This window comes from Dysidea avara, chromosome 4, assembly GCF_963678975.1.
Source record: "Dysidea avara chromosome 4, odDysAvar1.4, whole genome shotgun sequence".
NCBI lineage: Eukaryota > Metazoa > Porifera > Demospongiae > Dictyoceratida > Dysideidae > Dysidea > Dysidea avara.
This window is the reverse complement of record NC_089275.1, coordinates 6,870,788-6,884,876: the sequence shown is the minus strand read 5'-3', so window position 1 is coordinate 6,884,876 and position 14,089 is coordinate 6,870,788. Positions and strand designations below refer to the sequence as shown.

General features: G+C 38.9%; 1 protein-coding gene across 8 annotated transcripts; it reads right to left on the bottom strand.

The window, feature by feature from the left end:
* Nucleotides 1-6,896: 6,896 nt before the first annotated feature.
* On the bottom strand, nucleotides 6,897-10,801 carry LOC136253239 (NACHT, LRR and PYD domains-containing protein 3-like). Of its 8 annotated transcripts, none has more exons than XM_066045866.1 (10): nucleotides 10,423-10,801; nucleotides 10,070-10,364; nucleotides 9,731-10,021; nucleotides 8,250-9,677; nucleotides 7,998-8,138; nucleotides 7,490-7,896; nucleotides 7,371-7,439; nucleotides 7,243-7,321; nucleotides 7,155-7,194; nucleotides 6,897-7,103 (listed from the first exon to the last, which is right to left on the bottom strand). In XM_066045866.1, exons 2-10 carry the CDS (start codon nucleotides 10,350-10,352, stop codon nucleotides 7,070-7,072), a joined length of 2,772 nt encoding a protein of 923 aa, XP_065901938.1. In that variant the 5' UTR covers nucleotides 10,353-10,364; nucleotides 10,423-10,801; the 3' UTR covers nucleotides 6,897-7,069. The 8 variants fall into 8 exon arrangements, with proteins under 8 accessions (XP_065901938.1, XP_065901942.1, XP_065901941.1 ...); XM_066045870.1 differs by having other exon boundaries at nucleotides 7,243-7,312; nucleotides 10,423-10,800; XM_066045869.1 differs by having other exon boundaries at nucleotides 7,161-7,194; nucleotides 10,423-10,798.
* Between the last annotated feature and the right edge of the window lie 3,288 nt (nucleotides 10,802-14,089).

The window sequence follows — 14,089 nt, the reverse complement described above, 5'->3', positions numbered from 1 at the left end:
CGTTCACGAAGCAGATAACATCTAGACAATGGGGAACAAAAATAGGAGCTCGCAAAAGGGTTAAACACCTGGACATTGAAAAACGCACGCTGCCTATTTCGATCCCAAAAGACCCTGGCAACAACATCAAAACGGGCACCATCTTCTCTATTGGCAGTAGCAAATTGCAAAGTGATTTTATTTGGCAGTTGTTAGGTGTGGGTTCCAGGAGGTACTTAAGCCACTTTGTAAGTGCTCGAGTCAAGGGTGCTTGAAGTATTTTAGCCAAGTGTTTGCTCCATGTTTGCCTGTAACTTCTACTAATTTCTAAAAATTGGAGGGGGGCACTTCAATATCACAGACGCATCCATCCTTTGTGTGTGTGTGTGTGTGTGTGTGTGTGTGTGTGTGTGTGTGCGTACGTGTGTGTGTGTGCTGAATTGTCTGGGCGGTTAGCTAGGGCAGCTAGGATGTTTGGATGTTTCTGACAGTCAATCCTTGCCAATAAGTCTTTGTGTTCATAGGTGTGTGTATTTTTCTACTGTGGTGGCCACTTTGTTATATCGGAGTGAAACTTGGGCTGTGAAGGCAGATCAGACAAGAAGAATTGAGATGTTTCACAATTGTTGTGTAAGGGGGATGTTAGGGGTTTCCCGGCATCAACAGTGGAGGGAGGGCATCTCTTCTGAGCAGTTGGCTGTGGAATTTGGAATGACTGATGGGGTTGGAGTGTTACTGGTGCAGCATCGCCTGCGCTGGTTGGGTCATGTGGCAAGGATGGATGATGATCGTTTACCTAAGCGGAGAACTATTAACTACTAAACCTTTTCACGGAACTAAGCTGCGGTGGAGAGATGTAGTTTTGAGGGATGTTCAGAGGATGGGGTTGGATGCTCGCAGTTGGTATGAGGTAGCCCAGGATCGTTCAAGGTGGCATGATTTGTGCAAACCATTTTGTCAGAAGGAGTTGCTAAGGGTCCCACTGTGGTCACTGGCTCTTTTGTCTGTGGTTGTGGGAGAACTTTTAATCGCTCTGGAGATTTAACTAGGCACCATAAGTACTGTCTCCTCCGCCAAAACAAACAGAGTTCTACTGTGGATGTGGTAGAATATTCCATCGTAAAGGTGATCTCACCCGGCACCAGCATTACTGTTCAAGCTGAGATTGTGCCAGGTCCAGTTCTTCCATGATCCGGGACCCTGCTATTGTCAAGAGACAGGCCGATAAGGTGGTAAGGTGTGTGTGTGTGTTGTGGGAATGTGGGCATTGCATGTATGTATACTTGCATGTATGATTAGTAACTAGGTTATATGCAAAAAACCACTCTTAATGTTTTAATGGAGCTGTATTGTACATGTATAATTATAGCCAGCAAAACATGTTAATAAAATGTGACCGGGCCTGCAAAAATAGGGCATGTGAGCACAAACTACACCAGTGGCGGATCCAGGATGGGGCATTTGGGGCAAATGCCCCCCCCCCCCCCCCCCCTCCTTCAAGAAATTGCATACAAGATCGAGATACTCTAATAGAGCAGTCAATTACTCTAATAAAGCAGTCACAATGTTCATGAGGCAGTGTAGCTTACCTATGAAGCTATAAATAGGATTTTATTTTACATAACAGACGTGATATAGTTGGTAAGGATAACTAGCTATTATTGTCGTGACCTTTATATATTTTTTTTTTGGTCTTCAACTGGTTTTCAGCAAGTTTTTTTGGTCTTCAACTGTTTTTTAGAAAGGTGCCCCCCCTCTTTCCAAACTCTGGATCCGCCCCTGTACACTCCATCATATAACAGATCATGTCTCATGGAATGTCTGTATTCTGTAACTTGCATTGTAAATTAAAGCCAATTAAATGTTTAATGTAGGTTGACAAAAACCACAATAATACCAGAGTGTCGGTTGTACTAATTATATGGTGCAATCAAAGTAACCTAATTATGTGGCTGTTGTGTAAATGTGCAGTGCCTGTCAGACAGGTGCTCTCTACCAGTGACACTTTATATTTTTCCTCAAAAGGTAAAAAGGTGAGTATACATGTACAAAGGTTATAATTTATGCCTATAGGGGGTATCATTTCAATTCACATTATGAAAACTGTACTTCCCACTTTCGTGCTTTTTTTGAGAAAGCCTTCACTGTAAAAAATAAGTAGTGAATACTGTGGCATGCAAATAGTGAACATCACTGTACATTTTAGTGACCCTCACTAAGAATTTGCAATGATGTTCATTGTTTGTCACAGTATTCACTATTCAGTGTTGATGACAAAATAATAATAGTGTTTACCTGGCCTAATTGGTCTTCAATCTTTCACTGTAAAAACAACCTATATAGTGGTATTAGTTTTTTTCCCAAATGGCCTGTGATGGGAGGCTTAGCTACTGCCACATTGGTCAACAATGCTTGATAGAATTTGTCACATGTGGTATAATGATGCTTGAATTAATTTTGTGCAGTATCAGTAGTAGAAGATGATGACTACACCTGATCATATATTCACCAGCTGGTGGGGTCTGCCCCTTCCAGTGTTATGGGACATGCGCTGCCTAGATCAGTTTGGACTTTAAATTAGTCTAAGCTCTTTTCAAACAACAGTGTGGTGAAACATTTAATGGTGTTATCATGACAACATGTGACTAACCACGCCCTTCCATTTGGAAAGAGGGTGGGCGAAGTGCCAAAACATGGTTGTTGCACTCATGAATCTGATTTTCACGACTTAGCTAGCTAGGTGATCAGTTCTTGGTCAGTCAAATTACTCATAACTACGTTGGACTGTGAGATTTGAAGACAAGCCTCATTTAGGCCACATCAAGTCAAACCTTAGTTTCTGGTCACCCGCCTGCATGGAAAACCTGGAACCCCAGTTTATGAGGACTATTAATAATATTGCAGGTGCTTAAGTGCATGTAATCCAGAAAAAAACTAAGGACACTGATTTTTTGAACATTGCAAAAGATCAAGATACTGTAATAGAGCAATCAGAGATTTGTAATAGAGCAGTCACATTATATCCTTAACAACAGTCATGTATATATTATGCTGTATTACTAAAACATTCTGACTAGTTTTGTTCTTGATTATAGCTATACCAAACTTCAACTTTTCCATGACTGTATGTTCCTAGATTAGCAAGTGGCAACCCTTATTTAAAGCATCAACTTTCCCACATGATCACTGAAAAACTAGCCTGGAGCACTCAATGACCAAACCATGTTGTTCTCAAGGTTTACTGAATAGAAGGCTGGAAACACATATGTAGTGGGCTAAGACTTCGCATTTGAATGAAGAGTTTCTGATGTGTAAATATAGTTTAATTTTATTTTGGATCATTTGACTAATAAATAATACTTTCCCGACATAGCTAATGAGACTCACTTGGAAAGCAAAAGTAGCTACATGAGCAGCACAGTACGTGTATATTACTGGTGTATATGTAGGAGTCTATACAGTCCTAATCATCCACCTGCCCACTTCCGATTTTGTTGGCTAGGAAGTGACCAGAAACTAAGGTATGAGTTGGAGTGGCCTTAATAATGGAAGCCACGCCCATAAATAATACTAACAAATAATGGTGGCCTGGGTGCGACTACAGATAAACTTCCTGATTGTGTTGGTAAAATATGCCACTTTCCCTGTAAAGATCTCTATCTGAGTGTGTGTTGTGGACAAGTTTTCTGCAAATCCTGTCTGAATAAGAGAAATGCACTGACCACTTGCCCAATTTGTCGTAGTGAGGAGTTAGTTCATAGCCTTTCCCAACAAGCAACTTGATAGAGAGATTAGGGGTCTTCTGTTCATGTGATGTGTGCTAACAAGGAGAGAGGTTGTGAGTGGCAGGGTGAACTCACTGATAGGCATCAGGGAAATATGCTCCAAATTTTCATCATTATTCTATTCTGAATTTCTCCAAAACTCCTTTCATTATGCTTTTGTTATTCCCAAAATGTGCTCATTTTTCTCAACATTATTCCCATTTCATATATACAAATATTTCTTGAGTTTTGCAATTTCAATATTTAGCAAAAGTTTGAGCCAGAAAATTAGTGTTTTTAGCAATGAAGCTTTATTTTTAGCTGGCAAGATGCTTGGTGACCATTGCACAAGGGTACAATATTGCATGGGTGACTGATTTAATTGAGCAAGTGACAACTCTATCAGAATTTTTAAATCTTTATTGCATATTATGCTAGTTATGCCCAAATTGCTTCAAAGTGTTGGAATAATTCACAATTCTTTTATCCCATCGTTATTCCCAAAATTACGCTGGCATAATTCCCTGAGGCTAACTCACTGAACTTAATTACATCAATATTCACCTTGGAACAGTGATGGTTGTCAGTTTAAGGATGTGAAGTGTTCCAGTGAATGTGGGAAGCTGTTACAACGACAATATCTGACCAGTCATGTTGAGACTGAGTGTCCACGTCATAAGGTTGACTGTCAGTACTGCCACATTACAGGAGAACATCAGTATATCAAGGGAGAACATCTGATTCAGTATAATTGAGGGAGAACATAAAAAATTAATAGTGGTACAAGTGTGTCCCAAGTTACCACTGGTTTGTCCAAAAAAGTGTGAGGTAGAAATCCTCGGCTCACTTGCTGGCTAGAAAACACACAGGAAGGAGTGTCCTCTTGAGATGGTCCAGTGGGAGTATCACAATGTGAGGTGTGAGGAGAGGATGATGCATAAGGACCACACCCTGTATTGTTTGAAGTACACTTATCTCTTAAGCTAAGTCACAGTGATGACAAATGTATACTAAGGCAAGCAAAGTTTATTTCCCATGAAGGTCTCTGTAAAGTCACTCCCACAAATCAGTACATTAAAGATGATTCTGTGTACTTCCAAATTAGTAAACTTTAGATGTGGCCTGAATTATATGAGTGTATGCATGTCTAGCTAAAATTTCTTCTGTTGCATGATCAGGATGCAGTTAGTATACATTTTAACTTTTATATAGAAATTTGTGCGGCCTGCAAAACTAACCATTACGAATTAAAATTTGAATCTGCATGGACATGCATGCAGTATTGGTAAATAGGGTGAATTTGTTCATGAAGATTTACTATCACGTGTGCAGTTTGTCTTCAGCTATACATGTTTCTATCTATTAATTTATGTCATATGCTATTGATGGGGTGCTTATTTGTTTATTCAATAAGTCAATGTATATCAATGTGTAACTAACGACTGAAGTTTAGTTACTTAACACATGGTGTTATACTGACACCACTTGCAGCACCACAGAAAAAAGGTTATACTGGCCATGGCCTCTGTAAATTAAGGCTTGAAATATGAAAAATGGATTTTGGACTTACATGGATTTAAGCTATGGGGTAGTTTTATCAAAAAAATGTGAGATTTTCATTCCATCACATCACTAGAGATAATTCAATGAAATCCCTGTGAAAAGCTAGCTAGTAATTATCATTATGAAAATGTACGTAGTTACTGAAATTACATTTTCACATGTACATTCTAATTAGACATTTTGTCCATGAAAATTCATTGAAAAATTTGTACAACCTGTGAATGTTGAGTGGACAAAATTTTCATAGCATTTTCATAAACTGAAATTCAATGAAAACGTAAAATGAAAATCCAGTGAATTTTTACTTTTCATTGGTGCCAATTTTGATTAGTTTTGCCCTACAAAAAATCTAGTAGTGACACCTACCATCAAAACTTCTCAACATGAAAATAATCATTGTGGCTATATCTGTACAGCACTACTATAGCGTGTATACACTACCATTGATGTTATCATATCACCTCACCCTGCGAGTGTTAAAGGATTTGATGGCTGATAAGTTACTAAAATTGACTGCTCTTTTTGAACACATCACAAGTAAAGGGTGTGGCACTTGCATGCATGGCTGATGAGTAAAGAGGAGTACATGTCCTCATGGGTATAGAGCTTTTAAGGTACATGTCCATGAATAAATTAAAAGCTTTCATGGATTTTAGAAGCTCTGAGATGGTTTTTTAAAATAAATAGGCCATATTATAGTACAATTATTATGAAGTGACTGTTCTATAGTATGTACAAGTTGAGCTGGATCCTGAAAAACAGCTAAAAATTAAAAATAAATTTTTCTCAAGTGAGTTAACATTTCAGCCAACCAGATGAGAAGTGATGACAGCAAAAAGGTGTCAACAACAGACATGCACCATCCATTACAAGTTGGGAAAGGGCTGTATTAGAGACCACATTTTATGGTTTCCACATAGGAAATGTATGGTGAAAATTTTGATTGGCCGTAAATACTGTCAGATATTTAAACAAAAAGATTTTGAAATATTTTTAGTGGGTCAAGAGGTGCTACAAATAAGCCAAATTTCAAGATCATGTGTAATTGCATCTGTAAGTTATTAAATGATCAGTTCAAAGCATACATACTATATCAACTTTATGATACATAATACACTCGTGATACTTCAATAAAAGTATATAGGGGAAAATGGTGTATACCCCTCCCCCACCACTACACAAATCACAAGCCACTTTAATGTAGCTCATGTGATCTCATGAGAGATGACATGTTGATCTCATGATACATACCTGCATCAGTGGCAGATTTAGGGGGGTTTCAAGGTTTCCACGGAAACCCCCTTTGAAAAATGATTGCATAACAATTATATGTTTTAAATATTGCAGCGTGCGCCTCGATCGAGATACTCTAATAGAGCATTCACAGTAGCTATTAAAGCAGTGTGTAGCAAGTTATTTAAGGTATTTTATATACTATCAATAGGCTGTGACCTTTTTTTTTTTGGTCTCACCTTACCAAACCAGACAATGTAGAGCAAACTTCTGCATATCTCATGTCAGTGTATATCTCCACCTTCTAAACTGGAAACCCCCTTTATAAATTCCTAGATCCGCCACTGCTCATCAAAATTACCTTCATCCAATTCTAATCATAAATCATAATCACCATAACAACTATTAACACATACAAATTTAATGTTCTGTTATAAAATTTTTGATGATAGCATCTTTCTACAGGTAATTAGAACATGTCAATATTACACAAGTGTACAGTTCACATCATCTGGATGGGTGTGGTCAGCCTACATGATGCTACATTTCTTGTGGTGACATGTCCTATTACCATGACAATGGTAATCACCATGATGACAACAGAGTCACACTTACCCATACCTGGATATTCCACTATTCAACTGGACATTCTGATCTGTTGTCATGGTAATTAATGGTTATATCACACAACACAACTTCCTACCTGTGGTCTCCTCTTGTCTTATAAGTTGATCGTCATCTTCACTGTTTGTATTGTGTTGTTGTGTGTTCTCCTGTTGTAACTTTTGTTACAATGACAACAATCATACACAACCCAACCTCTTGTCTTACAAGTTGGCCATCATCTTCACTACATGTAACATATTCTTCATCACTTTCCTGCTCTTTTAGTCTTGACATCTGTTACCATTACAATCTGTATTACAATATGTAGCACAATCTCTTATTACCTCTTGTATCTTCCTCTGTTCCAATGTGGTCATCATCCTCTGCACTTCATCATCATTTCGGTAGTCTTCATCACCCCTTAGCTTACTGAACACATTGTGATAAATTAAAACTTCTTGACAGACTCCATTGTCCACAGCTGACTGTAGTATTAGACGAGCTCCCTCCACAGTGATGGGATTACCTGTCACATCTAATATTCTAACATTATTGTTAACTAGTAATTGTTCTGCAAGTGAACTTGCTCCAGTAAGAGTAATGTCACACTTACAAATGCACAGTTTACTAATCTGACTGCAACTAAGTGCTCCTGCAATGGCTGTAATGCCATCATCACCAATTTTATTGTATGAAATCTCAAGGACTTGTAGCGAACACTTCTCCAACACTTTACTGATACAAATGGCACCTGCAGTGATCATAACAGCAATTAATCAGGGTTGTAAAAAAGAAAACCATATAAATTAACTGCAACACAATTTGTTGTAACCCCAAACATCACAAGTATACTTTTTGCTGTTAATCCACAGACTGGTACCCTCAGCTCAGTCAGAATGTTATTGTATTGGAGTTCACTTGATATTAATGACATCCCATCATCACTGATATTAGGATTAACACGAAAATTTAACAATTTTAATGAGGCACTACCTGTAATGATAACAGTAGACATCATAAACACATACAGCTCAGTAAGGTGTGGTCAATTCACTAAACACAGAATGGTAACTCAGTGTATCAACAGCTAATAGTGGGGCTTACATGTCTTCACAATCTTCATTATGTGTACCAGCCCATCAATAGTGAGATCGTTGTTATAAACATCTAACATTTCCAGTAGTTGACCAGTAGTATTCTTGTTGGGGTAATGCTTTACTAACAATTCAGCTCCCTTGTCTCCAATATGACTCTCTGTGATATGCAACTCATAAACTGGATAACATGACATCACATGGGAAATACACACAATATCGTAAGGTAGTAAACTGCCTCTTATCTTTAGTCTGATGGGTGTGACTGGTTGAGGTGGACTAGTTTGCTGACTCTCATACAAACACTTTACTGCTGTTATACAATCACTACATTCCCCATAAAATGCAAGCTGGAACATTTCACAGGACACTATTCCAGTTACTCCACACAAAAATATGAAAACATTAGGATAGTCACTAAAGTTTGTAGTCAGTAGACGTTGCTGTTCTTCTTGTGATAAGGTTGAAATATAAACAGCGCACAAGAACTCCTGGATGGTTAAGTGTGAAAAATTGTATGTGATAGTGTTAGTGGGTAACTGGCGTGTGTGTGTAGCTTTGAAAAGGCCATATCCGTCCCACTCAGCTGTCACCTCTTCTATACCACACTCCTTCAGGTCTGCCACAGTAAAGATGATCTTTGGATCCTTCCATTTAGTCCATCTTCTTTCAGAGTACCAGTCAAAGAAACCATGATAAGCTAACCTACACAATAACAATAATGTCCTCACTGCTTCTTTGGGGACACCTGCTAATACTTCACACAATTTTTCCACAACACTATTAGCTGCTGTGACAGTTGAACACACTTGTTTCCTCTCATTCTCCTTCCTAACTTGTCTATCTAGGGTCATCACTATGAACAGTCGGTACAGTTGTGTAATGGTGGATGGAAGCTTCTTCTCACTAGACTCAAATATATCAACTATCATTGCTAAATTCATAGGCACATATGACAAACTCTCTAGATGAGGATACTCCTTCAGCTGCTGTGAAAACTCCTCAACACATTTCACATCATTGGTAAATGACTTCTCCACAAACTCTCGGATTTCTTCTTTGCCAAATCCTACCACTTCTACTTTCCTGTTAGCATCCAGCTTCTCACAAGCATGCGGTCTTGATGTAATTATTATTATGGCTTCCTCCAACAATGTACACTCCTTTAACACACGTACTAAAAATGGATCACTCTCTCGACGTTCAGCTGCCATCTCATCCAATCCTTCAAGGATCACTAGACATTTGCTACCTGCTGACTTCTTCACTTGCTCATATGTCTCCTCCCCAATGTGCTCCATCATCACTTCTTCAATTGACCTTTGCTGGACTGACCTTAATGGTATCAGGATCACTATATCAAAGTCCTCAGCTAAAAATCCACCCCCCTTAGCCCACTTCACACAGATCTCATTGGCAAGGGTTGTCTTGCCTATACCTGCACAACTCATAATTATTACATCACTTCTACTAATACTTTGTACTACTCACCTGGGCCTCCCATTATTAGTATCAGTCGAGGACAAGGTTTGTTCTGGTAGTGGAAGATGTCCCTCAGTTCACCAAGTTGCTCCTTTTTCAACAATATTTCATCAACTTGTCCTTGTAATGTTAGCATTGTTATCTCTTCCAAGTCCTTATCTGCTCTTGTCACCTTTTTTCCTTTTACCAGAGCCAGTCGAACATAATAGTGTGGCCAGTCAGTGGACAAGTATCTGAGGTACCTGGCCTGTAACCTTCTAACAACCAATGCATTGTACTTCACAGCAGGACGTTTGCTACCTGCAGGGTACAAAATGACCATGGCATGTTGTATATCTTCGTACTCACATTTCTCCAATTCTTCTGCTATGAACGTTTGTCGCTTTTTCCTCCTCAAAATCTCACAAAACTTCTCCAGCATACCTGGTCCAGCGATACTTAGTTGATCAACAATAATTCTATTCTTGTCCACTCTAGTCATCACCTCCAGTTGTACCCGTTGCGCAGCATCGCGGCCGATCATCTTCTCCTGAACTAGCTCGTCAATCACGTCGTCAGCGTCCAGATTATCAACAATGAATTCACGGTTGCTAGTCAACACTCTCTTCTGTTCCTGCAAGCTCATTTCCATCGTCTAGTTCCTCTACCAAATAGATAACCATTATCTAAACGTCAATCCGAATTAGTCGCTAGCTGCTCACCCGTGCTCACCTGCTAGAATTAGCGGGTGTGGCCTGACTCACTGGACTATCCCGCCTCGCGATAAGTTCCCTCGATCCCACAATCCGTTAAAATGATCACTCGTATTTATTTATTTAATTAATTTATTTATCATCAATTCTGTGGTGAAACTACACAAATAGAAGGTTAAGCTACGTAGTGCATGTGGATTTGAACTGGTCATGTCTGCGATTCAAAAATGTGGCGAGGTAGTAAATTCCATTGTCTTGATGTAGAAGGTAGCTACGAAGGAGTACTGAGTACGAGTGTCTGAGTATCAGTGTAATGATTCTAACAGTCTAAACGCATGGCATGATCTTGTCTGTACTGAATTGGTACTGTGATGTCTGGAGGTTGAACTCAGGTATGTATTCGGGTGGTAAGTAAACGTTTTGGTTGAGAATATTTCATAACACAATTATGAAAAATTGTTCTGACTCCCACCTGAGTTCGTTGAACATCTGTACATGTGTTACACTGGCATCATAAGTGTATACCTCTTTAACGTATCTTGCAGCATGCCTCTGGACCCTCTCTAAAGTGATTTTATCAGCAGTTGTTAGGTGTGGGTTCCAAACTGTAGTTGCATATTCAAGTACAGTTTGAAACCCACACCTAACAACTGATAAAATCACTTTAGAGAGGGTACAGAGGCGTGCTGCAAGATAGGGTAATGTCTATGTATATACATATCGCTAATGTAAAGTGATAATGAAGTATAGCTAGTCTTGCCCCGGCATGGCCAGACTTTACTTTTTCCAGGTGGTGCATATTGATTATAACCAAGGAGCACTTATACCCTATAGCCTAAATATTTCGAGGGGGAGCTATTTCAAGGTTGAGCAATGTTGTTAAAAGTTTCGTGGTTTGAGCAATGTTGCTATAAATTTTTGCAGATTTGCAAACATTCACAAAATGTATTAGTCTATATGAATGTCTAAATGTTTCAAGCATAAAAGTTTTCGCTGGTAACCCTCTAAACTGCAAAATCAGCAAAAACATTCCCTCTCAAAATATTTAGGCTACACGGTGTCATAGTGATAGCCGCTATATGTGTTTCCCAGAGTATTGTGTTCCCGCACACATATGACTAACTGGCTAGCAATCTACAAGTCACAGTGATATATGTTTTCCCGGGTATTATGTTCCCCAGGTAAGGCGTTCCCCGCACACATATCCCTAGGGATGCGTGTTTCCATGCAAAGTGCATGTATACTGTTACTGCTTTTACTATTGTTACTAGCTGCTGCTGCTCCTTTACCTGCTACTACTACTACTTGTCTACTAGCTACACCAACTACTGCATGCAGGATCTGAGTTCCTTTTGCTCCTCTACTTACTGTATGTTTCTGCTACTGCTATAGCTATTGCTTACTGCTCCTACTACTACTACTTCTACTTATTATTATTATATGTAACCCAGTCTGGGAAAACTGGTCTTATCACCTATTTAAAAGTATCGAGAAATGCCGTTTTATAGTATTTAGAGTGTTGTAGCTCGCCAATGGTTGAAGCTATGTGTACCAAATTTTCACATGTTTTACACCAATTCCTTACCTTCCAAAGCATTTACTGTGCAAGTAGCCAACAACTAAGTGTACCACTATTTTAGATAGTTTTTAGGAAGTGGTTACCGAACTGAAAGGTTTATATTTTCGTGTCTTGTAGTTGCCCCAAGCATTCAACTTTAGGGGACACATCTAGTAGTTGCCCCAAGCATTCAATATTAGGGGCCGCAAAAAGTAGTATTAGCATTAGGGTTAGGGTCGAGTTCAGCCTTGGTTTCTTTTTCACCTTTAGGCTATGTTCTTCTTACTATATAAGACTACTACTTGAGTAACAGTTATAAGATAGGGAGGTGGGTAGCTGGCAGCAGTAGCACAGTGGTTAGCACACTTGCCTAAAGCTCCAGTAGTCCAGGGCTTGAGCCCTGGCTAAGTTTTGTGTTTTGTTTTGTATAGTTGCCCTTTTTGTCTAAGTTTTACTGTTGGTTCAATTGCCAGTACGGCTTATTGAACCGACTTTCGGTTCAGTATCCACTACCTAATTTTAAAACCGTGGTCGGCTGTATCAGGAGAACTCCAAAAGGGGAGGGAGGTGGGGCCCCAAAAGGAGGGCAAGAGGCTGTTTAAAAAAATTGAAAATGAAGGCGTAGGGATGAATTAGGCCAAGTTATGGGCCATTCAGGTTTCAAAACTGGCTAAAATGAAAGGAAATTCACAGCAGTGGTATTTGTTCAACACCACAGACTGAGCTGTATAACCATATACAGCCATCCCCAGGCTGACCAGAGCTCCATTAAGGCCCCACACTGCACGTATGGATCATCACTGGGCTTGCGAAAAGCAGCCAGCAAAACCAGACCACTTAAGTCTAGCTGATTTTGATTGTGAGATTAGGTAGTTTATTCATGTAGCTTTGTGTTCTGGGTGAAAAATACAATCTGCTGACATGGGCGATAAGACCGGTTTTCCCAGACTGGGTCACATATTATTACTTGTACGCCTCATAAATGAGTGTAATACAATAATAAATTATTACATTTCAGTCATTGATTTTAACATAGTCTTGAACAATCTATGGAGCAATCACAAGGGGGTAATTTGTTCCATTTGCTGATTGATCCGTGGAAGAAACTAAACGTGTAGGGGTTCACAGTGATTGAAGGCATTACAAATTTGATACTGTTTCCACGAGTGACTCTAGGTGCTAGAGTGATGTAATCTGGTATAGGTAATTCAACAATCTAATTAAAGGTAATTCCTCATATTGGCCTATAGTTTGCAGGGATGCTTTTATCACCCTTCTTATATACAGGTACAATATTGGCAGTAAGCTAATCATTTGGTAGTATGCCTGCATGGTTGTGTATATATTACTTGTAGAACTGGTGCTATAAGCAAAGCATATTCTTTTAGGATCCATGTAGGAATGTTACAGGGGCGGTGGAGCAGGATAAAAAGTGAGGGGGCCAACTTTGACAGTGAAATTTACACAATAAATATGAAACATACAACAAATACATGAATGAATGCTATCCATGGGGATCTGGGGGCTCTCTCTCAGGAAAATTTTCATATTTTAGAAGCTCTGAGAGTATTTTTGCAAATAAATTAAGTAGTTACTTAAAACTTTAAACAAAATGTAAAAGTGACTGTTCTATTAGAGTAGTTGACTGTTCTATTAGAGTATCTTGATCTTTCTTGCAAACATTGTCCCATAAAAGTTGGGGGGCCATGGCCCTCCAGTCTCCATTGCCTATCTGGACCTGCATATTTACCAGGCTTCAATTCTTGTAATAACTTCACAATTCCTTGATGTGTTGTGAATTTGATCTTGGCCATGTTATAGGATATTTAAGTTAACTAATGGAATATTATAATATTCCCCAGTAAAAACTTAATAAAACTGTTGGTTAAAAGCTTCAGCTTTGAATGATGGTCAGGTCTTTAATTCGTTTTCAACACAAATGAATAAAATAAATAAATAAATAAAACGCAAAGAATTGCCACAGATTGGTGATTCTTCCTTAACTGTTTTACTAAAGACCAGAATCTCTGGTTATTATTGGTGTAAGCATCATCAAACAAATGAGTACAGTACTTTTGGAGAGCTGCACTTAGAACTTGGTTTCAAGCCTTCCTGTAT